General features: G+C 39.4%; 2 protein-coding genes across 5 annotated transcripts; one reads left to right on the top strand and one right to left on the bottom strand.

The window, feature by feature from the left end:
* Nucleotides 1-2,934: 2,934 nt before the first annotated feature.
* Nucleotides 2,935-16,852, bottom strand: lin54 (lin-54 DREAM MuvB core complex component). 4 transcript variants are annotated; one of them, XM_034239012.1, is made up of 14 exons: nt 16,727-16,852; nt 13,970-14,733; nt 12,776-12,887; nt 12,526-12,659; nt 10,310-10,462; nt 7,879-8,080; nt 7,160-7,233; nt 6,867-7,061; nt 6,678-6,769; nt 6,135-6,206; nt 5,881-5,983; nt 5,657-5,794; nt 4,908-5,110; nt 2,935-4,300 (listed from the first exon to the last, which is right to left on the bottom strand). In XM_034239012.1, the coding sequence occupies exons 2-14, from the start codon at nt 14,711-14,713 to the stop codon at nt 4,099-4,101; spliced, it is 2,424 nt and encodes an 807-aa protein (XP_034094903.1). In that variant the 5' UTR covers nt 14,714-14,733; nt 16,727-16,852; the 3' UTR covers nt 2,935-4,098. The 4 variants fall into 4 exon arrangements, with proteins under 4 accessions (XP_034094903.1, XP_034094904.1, XP_034094905.1 ...); XM_034239013.1 differs by having other exon boundaries at nt 16,654-16,778; XM_034239014.1 differs by lacking the exon at nt 16,727-16,852 and adding an exon at nt 15,561-16,518.
* Nucleotides 16,853-17,669: 817 nt separating this feature from the next.
* cops4 (COP9 constitutive photomorphogenic homolog subunit 4 (Arabidopsis)) lies at nt 17,670-23,493 on the top strand. The gene is made up of 10 exons (XM_034238833.1): nt 17,670-17,823; nt 18,601-18,680; nt 18,786-18,937; nt 19,026-19,129; nt 19,216-19,369; nt 19,505-19,655; nt 19,758-19,928; nt 20,404-20,519; nt 21,308-21,392; nt 22,637-23,493. The coding sequence occupies exons 1-10, from the start codon at nt 17,750-17,752 to the stop codon at nt 22,768-22,770; spliced, it is 1,221 nt and encodes a 406-aa protein (XP_034094724.1). The 5' UTR covers nt 17,670-17,749; the 3' UTR covers nt 22,771-23,493.
* Nucleotides 23,494-23,622: the final 129 nt, after the last annotated feature.

Genomic DNA, 23,622 nt, shown 5'->3' with positions numbered 1-23,622 from the left:
TTACAAGGATGTAACCTTATTTGATCAACCTCAAACAGAAGCCGTTTGTTCAACAGTATTATCCCACTTAACACTTGTCTATTTAGTTTTAACCTTTATATATACAGTCTATGATTTTAACTTGGAGGCTACGATTACAATCGTTAGCACCGATGTAGCTACCACTAGCTTACATGCTAACCCAAGCCTTACCATTCATTACGTAGCTGATTAAAATCATTAACACATAAATAAAGCACTCGAATTTTACTTACCGCATTCATGCACCGTCTGTTTTAACCGCAGAGCGAGTCACAATAGTCCGATATATAAGCATGAAGAACAAACAACCACGGCCGGCTACAAGTTGTGTTTCCTGGATGAGCTGAGCAGGCAGAGTCCCTGTAGCTTCACGGAGCAGCTAGCAGAGAGACAAGAAGCTAACAGCGGCAGGCACTTGACAGAGCCGTCACTCAATGTGACCACGCCCTAATCTATGCACAAACTTTAAGACTTAATATAAATAAAAGGGTCGCGTTAGAAAACAATTCACTCACAGATCCATAATCATGAAGGTGGAATCTAACTATATCGCTAATACAATGTATGGAGCCAGGGGTAGAAACATGTTTTTTTCTGCTGTAAAATCGGGCATTTTAACATGGGGGTCTATGGAAATTGCTCCTTTCTGCAGCCATCGCCTATCGGCCAATATATGAACTGCAGTGTGTGGCACTTCCGTATTGGCTTCCCGGCTCTACCCCACAGTTTGCCGCTTGGTTGTAACGGAATACATGTAACGGCGTTACGTAATCAGAATACAAAAACCAAGTAGCCAACTGTATTCAGCTCGAGTTACATTTGAAAAACAACTAATCCGAATACAGTTACTTTCGTAAACCTGAAGTGAATACATTTTGGAATACTTATTGGAATTATTGGTGGAAAAGTTTCCTCACAAAATGTATCCTAATATTCATTACCGGCAGAACTGTGTGCACAGCGCAGCAGCATGTCTGTGAGGCCCCGCCCCCGCACGCAGATGAGAGAGAGATCTCTTTTTAAATATATTGAAAGTTAGAAACGGAGATGGTTCGATAAAACGTGCAAGATAACGTTTATGTAGCATTTCTTTATTGTCGAAATGATGACATTTCATAACTGGATTAAATCAAAGTGAATGGCCTACTGCTGCTGAAGGCATGGGGCAAATATAAGTCCTTTGCCTAATTTATAAAGTAAACCTTAGCATCTCACTAGCAGTGGCAACTGCAATCAGTTACAGCTGCCCTACGTCTGTAGCCAAGTTTAATAACACCAGTGTACACGTTGCTGTGTCAATACAGATATTTATTTGTTAGTTATTTGTCTTTACTAGTCATACACCTGGTTTATCGTAGCAAGCAGTGGGAACTCCCCTCAAGAAGCGACAATTGCCAAGGGCGTTGCAACCCTCACTCGCCAATATTTCATCATAAATATAGCACGTTTGTATATTTTAGCAAACCATGCTCCAAGTAAAATTGAATAGAAATGATAATGTATAATCTTTTTGAAAAATAGAGATCGCACATCAGTCCTGTGTACAGATCAGTTCGATAAAGTCATGCCTAAACAGCGACATTTTACACGATAAATACGGGTTTAAATAGCAGCATTTGCCACGGAAGGCGAGTGGCAGCTACCGTAAACGTTCTCTTACTCTGGCATCTTGTGGCAACTCCCGTTGAGCAGCGGCAGATGCCTCGGCAAGTTGTGGCATCTGTGGCATATGCCGGAAGGACTTGCCACAGCTACCACAGAGTAGCGGCCTCTGTGGCATATGCCGGAAGGACTTGCCACTGCCTGCAGATGCCACGAAATGCGCTTGCTGTCTCTCCATTTTCCTGGTACGCCTTTTTCTGTCAACACAAGATTTTCAGCTGTTAAGTTTTAAACTAAAAACCTTCGGTGAAAAAAAAACGTAGACCATGTTGAATAAAACCCACAGATCATAATGCCAAACAAGCATTAGGATAACATTGTGTGTGCCAAATTGGAGAGTTGTTGCGTTTATTTCAGTAAAGGATTGAGTTAGCAGATTAAACTTGGTCAATTAGCAATTTTGTACCAAACGACTATTTTTTATAAGAGTTTGGTGGGGGGGTCTCACAAACTGTCTTCTTGAACATTTGTTGTCAGAGTTGAGTTTCAAGAAAAAGACAAACTTGAATGATCCCCAATGGGAAAATTACAGTTTACTATACAGTAAGCTAATTGTGGTGTAAACAAATATGAAATACTCTAGTATTGACTGGTTTAATTTATAATTGACTTACCTAATTACCGAACATGGACCCCACGCGAGATACTATTTTAGCTAACTTATTAATTACTTACTACATTAATTAAATACGCACAAAACGAGCGTTTTAACACTGGAATATAACAATGACATTTAATTTGCACCAGCCGTGGCAAGACTCCTTCACCTCACTTCTTCATCTTGAAATATTCTTCTTCTGGTTCACTCGTAACTTCGATTATGTGTGCATTCCTGCCACCTATTGGTTGATATCAAAGGGGGGGGGGGGGGGGGGGGGGGGGGGTGTACAGGTGAAAAGGGTGGATGTAGTACATTTTTATTTTGTGACGAAATACTCTTTCTTTGATTTGCAAGGCAGACGGGAAAGGCACATCCATGCACCTTTTCCCCAGAATTATATATTTAAAATTGAAGTCTCCCAGGTTGAATATTACTTCATATCGATTTTTTTTGATGAATTAGATTCCCAATTTCAATCTTTGAATTGCCCTTTGTTTTCACAATGTGAACTGAACTAGAATTGTCGTAACAACCCAGTTTTGCCAAAAATAATATAACCTAAAACAGATTTTATGGTTTCAAATCACTAACAGTATAACAAAAAATATATAGGAGTTATGGAAACAAATAAGCAATGGTCTACGATGCAATTAAAGGGTTGTGGTATAATGTATTAATACAAATGCAAGAGGCAGATATGGGTCTCTGGTTCTTTCTTTTTTTTATCTGTGGTAATTGTAACACAAAACCAATCATCAGCTATGTGTGTGTGACAGATCTGGATCACCTTGTTAGTTGCATTACTTCAGCCATTAATTTAATGTTATACTCCTGTGCTCCTACCATGAGATGTCTTGATGGAGGTGTTCTAATTTCTGCCACTTTGACATAAAAAAAAACTTCAGACCCCCTTTCTCCACTCTCTTCTAGTGAGAAACATAATTGAACAAGTCTTATAGGTCTCAATTGTTTTTCCCCATGTATGGTGTTTTTAATGTTCAGTAAGCATGGGACTGATCAAACAGAAAACCGCACAAAGAGAAACGTGAACCTTCGCCAATCTAGCCATGTTCCAACTATCATGAGCACAGTGCTGTGTGTTCATAATGCATTCATCCATATGTGTATTCAATTTACGATTGCCTTTATGGATCAAACCCAGGACTGCCTCTACTCATTTCACTGACACAATTTAGCCTAGCCTTGGTTAATAATTAACAATTTGCAGCACTAAAAGTCACACAATATTAGCGCTCACAATGATTACAAATACTTGTCAAAATAAATATCAAAAGATACATGTTCTTTTTATCTACTGTAAGCACAAATGATTACATTAAAAAGGCATTTCATTTTGGAAAAAAACTCATAAAGGGGGGAAAGAATAATAGAAAATAGAATAAAATGGAAGAACAAAAGTTTGGAGGACACAAACACATTTTATAGAGCCCTGTAGGGAAAATTAAGTAGAGAAACACTCCAGTCCATGTGGACTACCTTGCTCAGTCCTTTCTGTCCATAACAGGTGAACAAGTGTGAGAACGGTTTTTAATATCCATCAGAGGCGACGTGCTCTGTCCATTTCTCCTTCGGTTTGCAAACATCTGCTCAATGTTTATTATTCCAGCTGGCCTCTGCCTGCTAAGGGCGGGGGGGATCTACTTTCAGGCCATTGTTCTGCCTTCAGAGGAGGGAGACGACCTGTTCCTTGCAGGAGAGAAACCCCAGGGGTCCGAGAGAGTAGAGTCATCTGTTTCTCTCGGCCCCGCAGCTGTGTGCATGTTAGAGGGTGGGGGAGAGCCAAAAAGCTTGGCCTAGCAATTGATAGAAGCACAGTCTGCTTTGGCTTTCCCCGCCGAGCTGATGATCCTCATGAGGCAGTGTCCGAACTCCTCCAGGATCATCCGCTCTGCTTCCACCTGAGGCTGATGAGTCTGTTCCGCCTTTTTGGCCTGTTCCAGCAGACACTCGCACGTTGCTTCAAGAACCTCCTTTGTTACAAACGTAAATGGCAGCCTAAGAGAAAAGAAGGACAGGGTCTTGGTTAGAAAATAAATTACCCTTCTCTTGGTGTTTGAAAGGGCATTTTAATTCTTAAAACGCTTGAAGTTGTTTCCCCTTTCAATGCCTATTGTTTGAATTCGGTATTCTGCACATTTGCAGACCCTTTTATTATTAGTATTATACTATTTAGAGAATTAGCTTGCAATGGTTGCTGCGTAAGATTGTTTCCAACTTGTGTGATCCAAAAAATTTCCAATAAAGATACAATTCAATAATTGTTTAATCCACCATGTTTATTAAATGATATGTTTAATAATATTCATATGTTTAGCTTTTCCTAAATAATTTTTTTGCTGCAGTCAAAACAAACTTGACCTCTTAAAGTTAGGCAGTCACTGGTGGACTAGTCATTAAAGAAACTTGATTTAATCAAAAAAAGCAAAAGACTCATTCATCTTTCAATGAATCCCTTAATTCATAAATACATTTTTTCCCCAAAATATGTCAGCAGACAGTAGAAGCTTTGTGTGTACAATAATGAAATGCATCAATGCAAATTATTACTACCAAAGTGCCCCTGTACATTATTAATGTTGTAGAGAAAAAGTGTTTACAGTACCTCCCGCTTCCACTTGACATGACAGGAGTGGTCCGCATGAGCAGGTCTGAGATCTGTGACGACAGCTTGGTCTTGGCAGCAGTTTGCTGCTGAACCCTCATATCTGCGGCGTCAGCCAGGTGCATCAGCGTCTTCCTCTCCGGGCTCTCCTCGAAGTTCTTGCAGCCGACGCACTTACAAATGGACGAACACATGATTTTCGCCTTTGATGTAAGACAAAGGAAAGAATACAAATCAAGTCAGGTGGTGACAAACTGGGTTAAACAATTATGATGAATCATCTATTTTCTTAAGTCATATTCAAGCACTTTTACATCTGTATGTAAATTAAATATTTACAATATATCAATTATTTTACTGCATTACATTGAAATCGCAGCAATTATGAGTCCAAGCGGGATGAACACAGTTGTCATTAATACATTTGATTACGGTCTCTGTCTAATTAGTGTCACAGCCATTCTTGTGAGTCAGCATGAACAATACCAGGGCCAACCTAAATGGAATAGGGCCATCATTAATGTTATTAATTACACCTGTGATTACACTGCAAAAGTCAAAATAGCAGCTGTGAAAAGGGCCTTCTGTGCTTTAAACAATATGTTTTGTGATGATTACAATTTGAAGCAGTTTCATGCATTTGATTAAAAATGCAAGCAATATACAAACCTTGAAAGAGTTTATAAGGATTTCTAGAATCAGAATTATAAAAACAGGTCCTGAAAAGAACAGAGTGAGGGAAAGCCCACCTCGTAGCACTCGCAGTAGTTCTTCAGGCAGCCCGAGCGTTTGCAGTTGCAGCCTTTGCTGTGTTGGCGGTCCGACTCTCCCTCCTTGCCTTTACCTATTTTAGGTTTGAAGGCTTCTGGGTTCCGGTCCAGACACGTCTGCGAAAACACATTAAACCTTAATTCATCTGTATGACATAAAAGCAGCTCAGCCCAAAAACAAATCTCAAAAATATCTGCTTTACTTTTATAGCTTTGAGACGTTCCGTTTCATGTTCCAGATTATTGAAGCAGTTATTGCAGTTACAATTACTGCAGAACTCTCCATTTGCAAAGCAGTCACAGTATCTAGGGGGAGAAAAGCAACGCTCTGGATGAACAAAACAGGAGGGGACTGACATGTTTGCCAGTAGTTTATTATTTACCGATGATTTGCACAATTACAAACAGTTACAAAGTCTCAACATTAAAAACAGGTCTAAATCCCAGTGATACTTACAGTTTGAGACACTGTGACTTGGTGCAGTTGCATGGTTTCCTCGGTCTTGAGGTCGTTTCTGCTGCTGACAATCTGTAAGCCAGTGAATAACATGACTTAGATGACCTTTATATTAAAGCACATTAAACCGATAATTCTTAGAAAGAAAAACAAGATACGATTTTATTTTCTAATAGTATATACATATTTATTTTATTTGTAGATAAAGGGGTAAAGAGGGGAATGGTATGCAACAAAAGTCCACAGTACGCTATATTGCCCCATATTTTTAGTCAATGACACTTTGTTTAATACAACAGGAAAAATAGATCCTTTAATAATAAACAATTTTAAAAACAAGTCTTCTGTCACAATAGAGATTATAGAGGCCACATTAAAATAATCAAGTTAGCTTTTTGGCTAATACAAACTAAACAAAATATATTTAGTAGGCAAGATATTTTATGCATCGTGTCCTAATAATAAGTTTTCACAATTAAAAAAAAAAAAAAAACAGGTTTAAAAACCATCATGTAGTTGTGCTGTCAAACATCTAACCCTTACCCATTGAGGGGCAATCTGGCCTGAGTCTGGATACCGGTGTTCGTGGTGAAAGCAGAGCTGCTGGCGAGGGTCACAAATGGGCTCTGCTGGAGCTACAGGAGAGGAAGATCACAAAGAAAATACTCAGAAGATGCACATCAAAGATAAGTCAGTCAAAAAGAAAAACCTCACACCCAAAACACCACTGACCTGTGTGACGTATTGTGCTGGGACGACTGCATATCCCATGTTCCCTCCTCCTGGAGCTGGGGCCAGAACGGTACCTGGGGGGAGGTTGGTGAAGTTGGGCTGGATCTGGGGTAGAGGAGTTGCAGGCATGATGAGGCGTTGCTGGGTCTGAGTGGTGGTTACTACGGCTGCTGATGTTAGGGACTTAGGTGCCATCTATAAGGAAAACAAACCATGAATGCATCGCACGAGACATTATACAAGAAAACACTGCTTGAATAAAGATTAAGGCATTTACAGAATCGCAGCGCTACCTGTTTGATAGACTGTGCCGGGACGATTGGGACCGACATCCTGACGGCTCCTGTGCTGACCATCATAGGTTTAGCTGTGGGACATTAAGAAACATGAGTTGAAACATTAGAGCTTCAACAGTGTCATCTACGTTTGTTACCAGAATAAACCCTACACATGCAGTCCATCCCTGAAATGTCCAGAACAGTTCTTGCATGGGGTCGTGTGTGAATGAAAACAAGGATCAATATTGTGGAAAATCTGTATCGCAAGAGTTTCCCACCTCACAAACTCGTAACATTTCCGGTAAAACGCATGTACGGCTGAGTTGTTAATAAAGAAGTAAAATTGTGACCGTCTTATGAAAGACTTGTTTTCGTAAAGCGATCAAACTAAGCACAAGATTCAGCTGATGACATACGGGAAGAGTTTAAAATGAACGCCAATGCTTTCATGAAAATTCTCTGGCAAGTTCTTGATTAACTCCAGTTTGTGAATATAAAAACAGACGTTGGAGGAGCTTGTGACCTACGTTTTTCATTGCCATATCTAACACTGTAGCTAATGTGCTAATGACAATAAAGCCTTGAAACTTGAGACGTCACATAAATCCAGACTTTCCCCATCTTCTTCTGTGGCTTTGAAAAGGGTTACAATTGTTTTGTTTATGTTTAGAAGTGTTGCATTTCCACCATCTGCTTAAATGTCTGTGTCATGTGTGAAAGAGTGTAAAAGTTACCGGTCTGTAGAGAGCTGGTGCTGGGACCGCTGGGCTGTCCCGAGCTGCTCGCTGTGGTGGCTGTGACCAGGCGGACGTAGTGGAACCTGCTACCTGGAACCTGGATCTGCTGCACATTCGGCTGGGTGGCCAGTGGGATGATGGTCTTGAACTGGGAGCCGCCGACTCCGCCCACGGTCACAGTTTGCCCTGGTTTAAGACCCTGCAAATATTCAGAAACAACAAGAGTCAGAGATTTAGGTATAAATGACAGAAAGGTAAATCAACAATATTGTGAGTCAAGTTAAATGTAAGAATATTTTCACTTAATTAAAAGGCTTAGAGAACCAGTAAGTCAGAAAGAACCTGGGTCCTTCATACCAAATTCTGTCAAACTATTGAAAGCAAACGCAGACATTTGTAATGAAAGAAGGAAGTGGACTTTGTCCTTAACACATTTGAGTTAGAATAGAATGAAACTTTGGAGAAGTTATATTGCCCAGAACACGAACTGCTCTGTAAATAGAAACAAAAGGCACATCCTTAAATCATTAGCCATCTTTGCCAGAAGTGAAAGTAATAAAACCTTTTTTACCCCAACACATTGCACTTTGTATCACAGTCCATTGAAAGGCAAACAAAGCAACAGGTGGACAACACACAGCTGTGGTGGAAGGCTCAAGCAGGAAATCTTCAACAACAATTAATCAGCATATTTTTTCACCTTCATATTTCTTTATGCTGCTTTACTTTGCAAGCAGTAGTATTACATGTATTAGCCATAGGGTAGAACACCACACTATTTAATACTAAACCACAATGTAAATGCCCTGCTCAGTGGCGACTGGTCATTAGGGGCAGGTGGGGCACAGCCCCACCTAGTGTCAGCAGAAAGTATTACAAATAATGATTACAACAAAATGCAAAAAATAAATTAAAAAATATATAAAATATATTTTAAGATCATGGTTGATCATCTGATTCGTCGGTACATTGCTGTTTTAGTCTGTGTTCTTCTAATTAGTGTCTACAGTGTGTGCCTATTGAGCTGTTTAGAGCCATGTGGGACAAAACCCGATCCTGCCCCTCCCTCTTACTGTCTAAGTGAACGGTGACTGTAAAAACTACACTGCGCATGCTCAGAGTATTTTCCTATTTAATGTGTGTGGCAAAAAAATAATGACCATAGGGGCATAGTGCTGCCATCCCCACCATACGTCATCTCACATCATTCAGAGCTGATTGGCTGTAAGTACGTGTGCCGCGAAAAGTGTGGTGTGTGAAGAGCAGACGAGAGAGCTGCAGTGAGGCGTTCTAAAACCCGGAAGTAAGCTGCGCATGGCTTCCCTCGACAAAAAAGCAATGAGATTTCTCCATAGGATTTTAGAAAATAGCTCAAAATAAGATCTGTGGGAAACAAACCTGTTAGATAAATGCACGTTTTGTTCAGCCGGATAATATCCACATGTCTACCCTACTTTTATAATTTTCGAATAATAAATCTATTGATTGACTTTTGAAACTACAAGAAGATAAGGAGGACTTTTACAAAAAAGTAATAGAGATTTTTGTCCAGAGGGATAGGCAAATGGACTTCATCTTCAAGTCAAGGTAAGACTGCAATTTGATTGAAAATGGGATCTTACTAAGAGAGAACAATTCAATATTTAAATGATACAATTACATTTTTTGGGTATCCTTTTGTTGAACTGTCTGTTTAAAATTAATTGAAGCATCAGACTAAAAAAGCTTTTGAAAATGATATTATATTTTGATTTAGGTCAAAATATAATATTTGTAAACCTGAAGAGTCAGTGCCAGTGCCTCACCAGCCATGAACCTCACTGCAGAAGCTTATAGACATCTACGTTTTTTGTGCCCCACCACTTTTGTACACATAAAAACGCCACTGGCCCTGCTTATAATCAAGTTACAGGTTTACTGCTGTTGGGGCAAGTTGTTAATAAGTTGTTTAACAGAAGCAGTTAACACAATCATACATAATTTAAACATGTCAAATATACTTAGGATCCAGCATCTAAGTTGTGAGGATTTGCTGCTGTTTTGTGATGGTAAACAGATTTTTTTAAACGTTCCCTTCAGTTATTTCTGACCTTTTCTAGACCAAATCATGAGTTTTGTTTTAAAGAAAATAATTGACTGATTAATTGATGATACAAAGATATTTGCAGTTCTACTTCCAGCACATCATCGAACAAGGTGTTTTAATGTGCGTCTACTGTCCCATTGACACACATTTGTAATGCGACACTCATCACATTCTGAGGTTAACCTGACACACTGTGTTGTCTTTGCTAAAAGAGAGATGACTGTGCCGTGAGCAATGCTGCAGAAGTTGTCAAACACGTCTCTCCTTGTCACCTGTTTCAATATCAGGGCAGGCGAGCCAATACTTGAAACGACAATAGACAGTGAAGAGCTCGGATCTTACCTGTGTGGTTTGGCTTGTGGTCACTTTGATTGGAGACCCCGGTGTGGACTGTTGGACTGTGAGGATCTGCTGTCCAAGTGCTACATTGACGGGCAGCGTCACTGACTTGTGAGAGGCGTTGGAGGTGGGAGAAGCCACAGAAACCACAGTCACCTGGCAGGGACAAACAAAGAGGGCACAGCACAATCAGTCCAAATACTATCCTGATAAACCACTTGATATACATATCAATATAAAACACCTACTTTATTTTGTGTTGTTGTAATGCATGAAGCTGGAAGTTACTGCTAATATAGGTCTCAAACAATTCAATTCAAAATAAATTCTGCATATTTTTGCAGAAACTGAATGAAAACACCACTCGAATGTAGCCTTAAGAGTAAGAGACCTTTGTCAGAGTGGATATTTTGACTTGGCAAACACAGGTGTATACAATAACATGAATGATTGCTGTTTTCCATGTGAGTGTGTGCATACTGGCTGATGACAGGATGTCTTAAAGAGAACATCGTTAAGATTCTTGACGACGCCTGTGCTTTCTCTGCTCCAAGGAAAATGTTACAGCCCTCTTAAAAAGGGACAGATCCGGGTTGCGTTCCGATAATCCAAAAATCAGCTCCTAAATTCTAACCCTATCTCCTATTCCTTGACCTCTGAGTGAAACGTCACGGGGTTAAGGGATAGTGGATAGGAGAATTCAAAAGGACTTAGGAGAAGAGACTGCGGTACTTTAGAGAATCCGAATGCACTTTCACTATCCGACGTGTTTATGATGCGCCAGCGGACGTCATGAATGTGCGTCTGCTGCTGCTGTGGGGAAACTATGGAAACTACAGGTTTCTATACAGCGGACTACAACATGGATGTTTAATAAGAACGAGGGACTACTGTAAACTAATCTAGAGACTCTGCACCGTGCTCTGATGCTGTTGTTTTATGCTTTATGAACCGGGACAACAGAGAAACATATTCTTCATGACCAAAGTTGGAATTGAAATAAAAAAGGAAAGTGAAACTTCTGCTCGTCACCCTCTCCCTCCGGTCCACATTAATACAAATGATCCCAATACGTATGATTGTATGAAAATATCTTAAAATCAATACAAATGTATTTATTATAAACGTTAGTCCTTAACATCTATCACTGTGTATATCACCATTCAAACATCTTTTAAAAGTTGAACAACCCACACAGCTCAGTAAAGACTGTGAAATGTTGACTTTATTTGATCATTTCAGTAAAAACTAACGTTCATATTTCTCTTTTTGATTATAATACTGATGAACGTTCAGACCAAAGCACTTTGGCAACTTATCACATACGTTTTAAAATGCTTAATAAGCACCGTAACTTTCACGATATAATTTCTCGGTCATAATCGTTTGTTTCCGTGAACGGCCGACTGTTGAGTGACGGCAAATGCTGCGGCTGCAATGCATTGTGGGGCAGCATTTTCTCCTCTCCTTTCGGTTAGGGAGGTCCAGTGGTTCCTAAGCTAAAGGAGGTTATAAAGGAAGTTTGAAACCTCCTTTCCTTTCATTTGGAGAATTGGAACGGCACTTATCATGGCTGCCAGTGAGGGACTTCCGGGTCATTTCACTCCGTTAGGAAGGTTCCTAAGCTAAATGGACTATTGGAACGCAACCCTGGTGTATGTTCTCCAGGGTTGGAGGTATCAGCTGCACAGATGACTGCATTTTCTTTTGAATGTAATGGAGCAAGAGGCCACTCGCCTCGAGGTGCTCAAAGCCCCAAATCAATACATTTGAAAATCTTACGAGCTCCATGGTTATTTAAGCTAATCCACAGACTTTGTTGTGATTATAAGCAGTTTCATGTAGGAACTATTACCTTGGTCATTTTTCTTTAATTTTCTAAGTCCCTATATGAAACAGTTTACAGTAGAGTATCATGATAATTAGGACATCATTCCTTGAAAGACACATTGCCATTGAGTGTTCACATGTATTGTTTTGGCACTTTGAGCACCACAACTGTAGTTAACTTAATGACAAGACAACAAATATACATTATTGACTTTAGGGGTGAACTGTCCTTTAAGCTTGACCACATGACCTCTGAATTGATTGTATTTCCAGGCATCTGCAGTGTGTCACAACTTAACCGAACTGGAAAACCTTTACAAAATAACAGGAAAAAAAGAGTGGGAAAAATCCTTCATTCAAATAGATAAGGATGAATCTGTAGAATGTACCTTGCTGGGAGATTTAAGGGGTGAAATGGCAATCTTTTTGCCAGTTATGCTCTGTAGTGTTGTAGTGTTGTGGGGCTCAGAGAGAGTAATAGTCCTTGAGGGCATCCCTAGGGAACTCTGCGTCAAGACCCGTCCTTTAATCAAAAAGCACAAGATTTGAGAAAACATGGCTTCATTACAGCCCAACTTAAAAGGTGTATCACTGATAATATGTTTACAACACACACAACGATAATAAAAATAAACGTACCTGCGATAACAGGAGTAACTGATGTCTGAGGACTTAGACCTTTGCTGTTAACAGTTTTTGTGATGATAAACTTGATTGGTGCAGCCGAGGACACTGGTGTTTTCTTAGCAATCTGTGGAAATATTCAGTCAGAATCATTTGCATTATATTCCCATTCAAAAATGAACAATAGCGCTTTTTATTTTTATCTAAACAATTCCTGACTTCAAGTGCATACTTGATACATCAATGGTAAGTTAGAAACCTAACTTATCATTGTTGGCAGCCATAACTGGTGGTTAAACAGTAAAACAACCCAACTGCCTGATGGGGAATAAAGTTGTATTATATCTAATCAAATGCATATTCCTCAAATACCCCATCCTTTATTCCTATGATACTAGCAAACACAGGTGTGAACTTGTGCCATCACAAAACATACATGTGCAATTGGAGAGATATCTATAGTAATAACTCATAATGCTGTTTCTCTCTGAAAGGTTTAATACATCCACTTCTTTAAACTCAAAGGTTCATGCTCAGGTTTATAACAAATCAGAATCATTGCCTTATTTTAGTAATTGTAAAAAGTGATTGTACTGCTATTCTTTACCATGTGTAGAGCTTTGAGCATGTATGCATCAAACTCATCAAATTCAATATTTTGTTCTCTCTTTAAATCTGCAAGTCATGCCACAATAAAAAAAATGTCAACAGAAAGGTTGTTTTTGATACCAAACTGACTGACAGGTCTCTTTGTGCCAGCATTAGACAAAGAAGCAGGTAAGTCAAGCAAAGAAATATATCTGTCCAGGGTCCCCAATAAGTTGTCATCGTATTATAATGGTTCGTCCTCTCCTCTCATCTGTTCTCCAATTACCAAACTCTGTTTGGAGTAAACAGGGCAGGCGCAACAACAGTTGTTTCTTTATTTTATTTAGCCAGCTTTGACTTTCAAATCCCACTTTAACATCTACTTGGACAGGCCAATGGATTCAAAGCACTGCAGTCTAACAAAGCCAGTCATTTATTTGTTACAATGTTAATTAAGGTTAAATAACAGTTTTTTTAACAGTTTCTTATGTCTTTTTGGTCAAATCTGATGGTAATTATATTTAATTAGACACTGATATGGAGCACATTATGTCTGGGCAATTCATTGGTGAAATAACAAACATTCTAATGTTTAAATATGGCACTATAACACAATGTTACCTGCATGGTCTTCAGCTGCTGGGCCTGTAATGTGGTCAGCTGGTTTCCAGGACTCCCCAGTATTGGCTTCAGCTCCGTCCTGCCACCAATAGTCACCACTTTAAACTGTGGAGCTTGGGATTTCAGGTCTCCTGAAGTCTGTGAAAGGCCAGGCTTGCTGCCTGTGTGGGGTAACTGCAAAACTATAGGTTGCCCTGACTTTCCTATTGCTGTGACCAAAAGCTTTTGTCCCTCCTGCTTGATGATCTGGGGTGGACCACCCGCAGACTTTGCTGCTTCTGATGCCACCTTGTTGAGAATGATCTGATGGCTTGCAGCAGAGATAGTAAACGGAGCTGTGAGCTTCTGTAATCCACTTGTAGAGAAAGTAGTCCCAGTCAAACTATCTGTGGTTTTGGTTGTGGCTATGGAAGTAGCCATTGCTGGTTTGAAGGTAAGAAGGGATGGCGATGAACTGGAAATTGACATGGGGAGCGGACTTCCGGAGCTGATGATGAATGTGGAGTTTGAGGTGGTGGACGTGGTGAGAGCCTGAGTGTGTCCGGTTGAAGTTGCAATTGAACACAGGCTCATATTTTCTGAAGCCATGGGTGTATCCGTTTCCATTGGGAGCGGTGCGTCATCGCTGGCTGACTGGACCGTGGTGCCGCCGCCGGGTTGGGAGTGAGGGATGTCCTCTATGGCCTCAGTATCCATGATCTCATCAGGAAGGAGGCTGTTGAGCTCTGGTGACACCACATCCATGCTTGCAAAGTCTCAGCTCTCTGTTAATCCAGAAAGAATAATACAATAAGACAAACAATGCAACTCTTTTTCCTTGTGTCAAATGTGTCAAAGAAATTCATATTTTGGAGGTTTAAACATTTTTCATCTTTTTAATGCAATTATTTTAATCTGATTTAGGGGAAGTATTACTTTTTTAGAAAAAGGCACTTTGGAGGGATGACAGACAATATTTGTATTACTTTGCAAAAGGTTAATTCATTTATTTGCAATAAACAAGAGTTCTGATTTTAAAATACATATTATTCATTTATATTGCATTTGTCAACATAATTAATAAATCATATAGATTCAAAGATATAAAGGATGTGTTGGCATATGCACAGTAGCTACATGGTAGTTATGGTAATTACAATCTTAAATCCCAGTCCAACAATGCAACATAAATATATATATCAAACTTTTTTGTAACAATAAAACAAATAGTGCAAGAAGAAACTGAAATGAAATAGTGCAAGATTAAGTTGCAAGATACATACATTAATGGATAATGATGCAGTCTGTTTGCAACAGGAGTTGCAAGAAAAATAAACAAACAGTTAAAGCTAGCGAGTTAGCCTTCTTCACAGTTAGACAAATACCCAATGTCGTACTTTAATGCAGGTATATTTCAGTAATCACGTGAGTGTTAATGAATGGAGAGGTGTACACGAGTCACGTCTGAGTTCCTCTCATGTTTGACACAGCCTGACAGCTGATGCTGGGTTAGCATTAGGCCGCAGCGATCATCTTTGTCCTGCTGCTCTCTACTCAACATTAATCCACCGAAACACCGCACATATGAACCCTACCCTCCCCACACACTCACTGCTAAATGCCCTCATTGTTTCCGCGTCTCCCGGAGGAAAGTCACCAAAAGAAAACAGTGCTGATCTGCACTCGTTTGAGTAAAACACCCACAGAAGTGTTTCCCAGTTGGGGGAAAGAGTGAGAAAAAAGCGACAAGCTGTTTGCTGGCTGCGTTACTATTTCAGGCCGGGGTTGGATTTCGAAAGATCCGCCATTTTTACCTCGTCATCAACTCTGTTAGCTCTCCGGCTAATACATAGGTATTTAGGATGAAGGAATTTGTTTAATATGTTTTACTTGAAGCTAAAACATCCAAAAGAACAGCTAGCACACATGAAATCCGATCATAATATCTGCTAGTAACTGTGGTCTACTAGCAAGTAAACTATTCTGGCAGACTCTGACAACGTAAACAATGCTAGCATTCAATCATTCATCCTGTCACTTAAGACGTCCATCTGAATTAAATCATTTTAGGTCAGACAATTCACGTAATGAAATTGCAACAATATATGTAACTGTAGGCATGTGTGGCCTGTGCTTTTAAGGTGCTATGAATAAACTTAACCTGTTTAGCCAGTTATAAATTAACCATTTTAGTCCTATTTGTCACCAGGTCAATACATACAAGATCCGTTTCTAAATAAGAAAAACAACAGATACAATGCGAGGTTTTCAGCTAAGTAAAATGTAAAACGCTCAAAGCAAAAGGTAATAACTCTTTGTACTCTTGTAATGTTTTTGACAGCATGCACAGGGAGACCAGTTGTTGTGCATTAGTTGCTTTACCACGACATAACTACTCAAAATACGCTTCTCACTGTTCAGTTAAGTTAGCTTTTACTTTCCATTTGTAGACGCACTAATTTAGCATATGTGCACTATAGTCAATATATTGTTTGTTGATACAAACCAAACTTTGTGTCCGCACACACAACACTGTAAGGGACCAGTTTCAGGGAATATCCTGGCCCCTGTGCCCTTTATTTGTGTGTAAGCATCGCTATCATCTTCATCATCAGCCTAATAGAGCCAGCCCAGTATTAGCAAACTTGCTGAGCTTGCTAACCCAAGCTAGCTAGCACAACAATATATCTCAACATTGAACACACCCTTAAAGTTTGCGGCTTTCTGCTGGATGTAGTGTCGCAAACTCTAGAAACGATCAACACATAGGCACCTTACCCGATATGTTTACACTGAGCAACGTTTCCAGATAAAACGAGGAAAGGAAAATGCGATTGTTCAAAATACCGCGCCGAGCGCCATTCCACCCTGACATTTCACAAGTGGACCACGCCCTCCGCCTACTACGTCACTGTTACGTAATTCTTAAAGGTGCAGCAACACTACCAACAATATTATGTTGTTAGTTTTTTTTTACACAGTTTATTTATTATTTTTTGTTAATTTAACATTGATATTTCCCTGTATGCAGACGTACCATAATAACATTCAGAGGCTTTATAACTTAAACTTTGCAAGTCAAAAAGATAGATAAATAAATAAATGTCCATACATATACCAATAATGTAAACAAAACAAAAAGGTTAATGTATGGCTCTTTTATTAAACTAAGGTAGCCTGTTTTTTAAAAATCATACTTATTTATATATATATATATATATATATATATATATATATATATATATAGAACAAATGGCACAGAAAAAAGTGTAGTTACTATTCAAATTTTGATTAGTGATTTGAATTATATTCAACACTTTTACTTTGGTTACACCTGGAGTATCATTCACAAACTGCCCTGAAGCATACAAAGTAATTAAAACTTGCTGCACCTTTACCAGCTTTGATAAACACATTAATGCATTAATAATTATAAACACATTTTCTGAAATGGGTCAATTTGCATAATGAGTATTTTAACTGTTGGTACGTTCAGTATATTTTTATTGCAGGACTTTTAATACTACTACTACTACTACTACTACTACTACTACTACTACTACTACTACTACTACTAGTAGTACTTCTCCCACCTCTGGCAACAAAGTACGTTTTAAATGAACGTACTCCGACCTCTGCAGAGAGGTTTGTGACAGGTACCTCTCTGAACCAGAGCAGCCAGCAGCCTCTGTTGGCGGTTGTCTGTCTGCTGGAGGACCGAGTCGACCGACCCTCACACCGGAAGACTCGCCCCGCTCTTCACAGAGGAAGCCGGTGTTGTTGACACTTCTGGAGGCGACAATGGCGACCGACGTGAGGCAGGAGCTTGCACAGCTGATTAATTCAACTGGATCTCACAAAGATCTTGCTGCCAAGTATGTAACACTATATTTAAGACTTCCTTATACATGCTATTTAAAATTTGAGAAAGTAAGTGCTACATTAAATGTTAGCTAGCAATGAGATAGATGTGATAGCTAAGCTTGCGTTAGCCTCCTAGCTACATTAGCCATACATTTAGCTAGCCCGGTAAACGTTGGTTGTTTATAACTCCCTGTCAAACACTTTATTTTACAGATTATCCTTTAAATTGTAACACCACGGTTGGGCGATATTAAAGTGGCCAGTTTACTGCTAAAGTTAATGTTACATTAATGTTACATTTAAACATATTAGCACTAGCACTGTTTACTAGCTACACAGTTAACTTGTGCTGAGCACAACATAGCTTTCTAGATTCAAAGGCTTTATTGTCATATGCACAGTAGCAACAGTGTAGTTATAGCAATGACAATCTTAAGTCCCAGGTCCTCCAACAATGCAATATAATGATTGTATATAACACAAAAAGCCAAAGAAGTAAACTACGTATGTCAAATAATTAACACTAAGCTTTATGTTGCAGAGGATGTTGCAAGTCACCCAGTAAATGCAGGAGTCTATACACTGTAGCCTACATGTAAAATAGAATAAGATAAAGAAGAACAGAAATTAATTTGGAATTAAATGCTGTAGAGTGGAATAAAAACTGCTTATTTTTGTTTTATGTTAATCTCCATTATTACATCCTAGCCTTGTGATTTTCCATGTATGAGTTTCATGGACCTCCAAAACCCAGGGGTGTAGTTTCTAACCTGTAAATCTTTTTCTAGATATCGACAAATTCTAGAGAAGGCCATTCAGTTTACAGATGCTGAGCAACTGGAATCCTTGAAGGCCTTTGTTGAAGCAAGTATGCTGTACCCATTTTCTTTAACGCATCAGATTTTTACCACAAACTTATTTGTATGTGAACAGGAGGACATCTTACCTCAGTATTTCTACATTTCTTTTACAGTGGTCAATGAAAATGTCAGTCTTGTCATCTCGAGACAACTACTCACCGATTTCTGCACACATTTGCCCAACCTGCCCGACGCCACAGCTAAAGCAGTGTATCACTTCACCTTGGAAAAGATTCAGCCAAGGGTCATCTCTTTTGAGGAACAAGTAAATACCCTCACACACTCTTATATATTATGCCAATAAACATCAGTATTCTTAATCAAATGCATAATGTTCTTCTTTATGTCCTCAGGTAGCCTCAATCAGACAGCACTTAGCAACCATTTATGAAAAGGAGGGAGACTGGAGAAATGCTGCCCAGGTTTTAGTTGGTATTCCCTTGGAAACAGGACAGAAGTAAGTAAGCTAATAGCAGATACATTTTTCTGACAATGTTTGTAATATTCCCAGGTCTTACCATACCTTTTGATTTCCTTCCTTAGGCAATACAATGTTGACTATAAGTTGGATACGTACCTGAAAATTGCCCGTCTCTACTTGGAGGACGATGATCCAGTGCAGGCAGAGGCCTACATCAACAGAGCCTCATTGCTTCAGAACGAGTCCTCTAATGAACAGCTACAGATACACTATAAGGTACACAGCTTGTCTATGCTTAACTGTAACTTTTGCAATTGAATAAATAGTTCTTAATAAAACCTTTTAGGGACTTTGCAGTAAACTATTTATGGAGTGCCTTGGATCACTTTTGAATGCTGTTTACATTTGTAGGTGTGCTATGCCAGAGTGCTAGACTTCAGGAGGAAGTTCATTGAAGCTGCACAAAGATACAACGAGCTGTCGTATAAGTCAATTGTCCATGAGACTGAACGTCTGGAGGCACTTAAACATGCGCTAAACTGCACCATACTGGCCTCTGCAGGTACTACCATCATTATTGTGCTTAGGTTTACATTTTCATAGACAATCTTAATGACAAACTTCTTGTACGATGCCAAAAACGTTGTCATGTTTTTGTTTTCAGGCCAGCAGCGTTCCCGAATGTTGGCCACTCTTTTTAAAGATGAGCGCTGTCAACAGCTGGCTGCCTACGGTATTCTGGAGAAGATGTACCTGGACCGTATTATCAGAGGAAACCAGCTGCAGGAGTTTGCTGCCATGCTGATGCCTCACCAGAAAGCCACCACAGCAGATGGTGAGTGGAGAAGATTTGTTATAAGACAAGTTGGGTCAGTGAATTGGGAAAATGTTAATAATCCAACCCTCTCTTCTACAACTGGTTATAGCTGATATATTTGCTGCCTAGGCCATGTGAGCCTTGCCTGTTTATTAAAGCTACAGTACTTTAACAAATGTAAAGTATAATTTAGAGGCAGAATGAGTATGAATGTTTAGGCTCATTCAAAAAGAACCCCATGTGGTTTTGCAGAGATCTTGACAAACTTCACCAAACAGCCTAAACAAACTGCAATGGTTAACTCCAAGTGCAGCACCCACTATACAGCAACATGTGTAGCCACTCTTGGGTGCATTGCTGGGCGTGATTGGGCAATGCTTCAAAGCTGTTTTATTTTTGGCTTGTACATGCTGAATGTGTCTCATACAAGGAATGAGGGAACCTGACCCTGGTCTGTGAATGTACTTTATGTTGTGTGTTGTCTCACTTGCAGGTTCCAGCATCCTTGACAGAGCAGTGATTGAACACAACCTCCTGTCTGCGAGCAAACTCTACAACAACATCACGTTTGAAGAACTAGGAGCATTGTTGGAAATCCCCCCAGCAAAGGTTAGACATTTCTTAAATTTATATTTTGTCTTTTATAGTAGGTATAGTAAGTGAGTGCAGAATTACACATAAACAAGTTTACTTTATGTAAATGGACCATTAACAGCCCGTCCACACTTCAGCTTCGACAGCTTCAAAAACGGTTTCCAACGCGTCTGCCCATTCACTTTGAATGGGGTGACGTCACTTTTCGCCGAACTGCATTGTGGGAAGCAGAGCGGAGCTTTCCTGGCGTTTCAGGCTGCAAAAGTTCAGCAATGTTCAACTTTTGAAGCTTCTGAAGCTTTCGGTGGAAGCGTCAGCCAATCAAATCATATGCCAGTACAAGCTCTAGCCAATCAAACCGCTGCTTGTGTGTCAGGGGCGGGAGATTCATGTGATTGGTTGTTGGTCGAGCTTCAGACACGCCCAGCTCCAAGCTTTTTTTGAAGCTGTAGTGTGGACGGGCCGTAATACTTAATTCTGTTCTCAATCTGACTCTTTGCATGGAGCACAGAATTGTTAATGATAATCTGTTTCAGTTGCATTTAACATAATCAGCATCTATATATGTGTGTGGGATGCATTCAAGCACAAGAAAGAAAAAAAGGCTCAAAGCAATACATCTTTCCAGTCCACTTCATCAAAAGTGATGAATTATAGCAATCCAATTATTTTTTCTATTCAGCTATGCAGGGACATTTGTACGATTTAAAGAAAAAAAAATGTTATGTATGTATTAAATGTGTGTAGCTGTTCATTTGCCATTATGTATGTTGAGATGCTTTTCTTCCTTTGTTTGTCATTAGGCTGAGAAAATTGCTTCCCAGATGATCACTGAAGGACGCATGAATGGCTTCATCGACCAGATAGATAGCATTGTACACTTTGAGAGTGAGTTGAAAGTCAATTGTTTTTTACATTTGATAAAGGACAGAATTTGCCAGCTTTTGGATCAAAGTTCAGTATTTATCTTTTTCAATTTAACATTACAGTTATGATCAATACAAAAATGTATTCCATTGCAAACGCACAACTCAATTATGGAATCATTAGATTTCATTATTTAGTTTAACCAAACTGTCAAGAGTCCCAACCACACTTACAGAAGTATGCTGGGCTCCACAGTAGTTACATATATAGTTAGAGTGAAACAAGGCTCTCCTATCTCAGGTTTTGGTTTTTCTACTATTTGTAGGCACACACATCAGAAAGATATGAAAATAAATGACACATCCATTTTGGAGACAGGGTAAAACAATTCATTGATCACCTTCAATACCTTGAAAATACCTACTGCTGTAAATATAGCATTTGGACAATGAAAGCAAAACATAGATTAAGGTGGGGTAGGTAAGTTTGAGAAACCGGCTCGAGATACACTTTTTGTTATATTCCATGGAATGCTCTTAACATCCGATAGCAATGAATATCTGAAGTGCTTTGACAAAAAATCCATACAAAAATGTTCATCTGTGGAAGCCGTAGTACTGTAACAAGCACGACCAATCATCTGACCCGGCCCGGCTAAAGTAACTGGATGGCCTACCTGCCTGTCAGCCTTCCATCTGTGCACAAACTTATCTCGAGCCCTCATTGGTCATGTGCGCGTTCGTGTGCGTTGGAGGAGGGGCTCTGTAAGGAAGTGGCAGATTTGTTCCGGCTGTGTATTTTCAAATTCTAGCACACTCGAGCTGGTTTCTCCAAAATTACCTTCCCTACCTTTAAGGTACCTGAGGGGCTCTGACAATTTTTTTTCTTGTGATAGGAACTCTTATCTTGGTGTTATATTCACTTCTGATGGAAGTGCCCTGACCTTATTGATAAATGTTGAAACACTTTGGTGCAATAATAAACCAAAGGCTAATAATGATAAGGCCCCAGTTAACTTAAAGAATAAACGTAACAATCTAACAAAAATAACGTTAAAATTATCAAACTAATTCACTAATCTATTTGCGTCCAGTAGGGGGCACCCTCTTCATACAGGAATGAAAACAGCACATACCTTGCTTTTGAAGGAGGAAGTGCTTTGATAGAATACCACATAGAATTTGAATATGAAAATGTATGGATCACAGGTCATAAAATGCAAATGTATTTGATGCCCTTTCTACCTTTCATGTTATGTCTAACAGCCCGGGAAGCCCTCCCTACCTGGGACAAACAGATCCAGTCTCTGTGCTTCCAAGTCAACAACCTCCTAGAAAAGATCCGCGCTGCTGCTCCAGAGTGGGCTGCTCAGGCCCTGGAATCCCAGATGACCCAGTAAACACCCCCAACCCTCCCAAAAAATCAAACATCATCCCAGTAATGGAAGCATCCAAGGAGAATCCCTGGTATCACCATCACTACATATTCAGACAACACTGTTTTATTACTTTTGCCAAAAAGGAAAATAGTTAAATATTTCTCAGATCTGTGTCTGGCATTGATGTCTTCAGAGGAGTTGTATATTGTTACCTTTAGGTGTGACTTCATAATATTGACATGGCATGTTAGAAATGTGGATGTGATCGACCAGATAGTGGACATAGAATTAGACAAATGACTCTGGGGACATCTGGTCTGTTCACGCTTTTGTGCTCCAACACTTGCTCCTGTTTTTACTTGACATAACAACACAGCAACATATGTTATTCTTGATGTATTGGCTTCATGTAAAAACTTCTCGGTCCAGAAAGAAAATTAAATTCAAAGAGTAAAGCAATTGTTTAGCGTCATCGTCGTGTCATTCAAGTTTAATTTCTGCTTTACTAACGATTCATTAAACTATTTTGCCATTTAAGTCAGAATCCATACCGCATGGTCTCAAATGAGTTTTTCAGTAGCTTTCATCGGCAAAGTCCTCTTTTGGCTACCAGTTATTATGTTCTTTCTTTATAAATAAGTTCCCTGAAAACACCCATGTGTAGCCACTCCCTAATGAACCGTTTCCATTTCACAAAGCAAGATATATATTTGTATATAAAGTCATCAAACTGGCACAACAAAATGTTTCACAGCTGTTTTTTATGTTCAGGATATGATAATAAATCTTACAACACATTGTTATATAGTCCCATTTTGCTATTGCTATAAAAAACTATTTGGAGGATGAGTTCATGAGTCTCACAGCCTATAT

The sequence above is a fragment of the Gymnodraco acuticeps genome, unplaced genomic scaffold (genome assembly GCF_902827175.1).
Source record: "Gymnodraco acuticeps unplaced genomic scaffold, fGymAcu1.1, whole genome shotgun sequence".
Classification (NCBI taxonomy): Eukaryota; Metazoa; Chordata; class Actinopteri; order Perciformes; family Bathydraconidae; genus Gymnodraco; species Gymnodraco acuticeps.
This window is presented reverse-complemented; position numbering and strand designations above follow the sequence as displayed.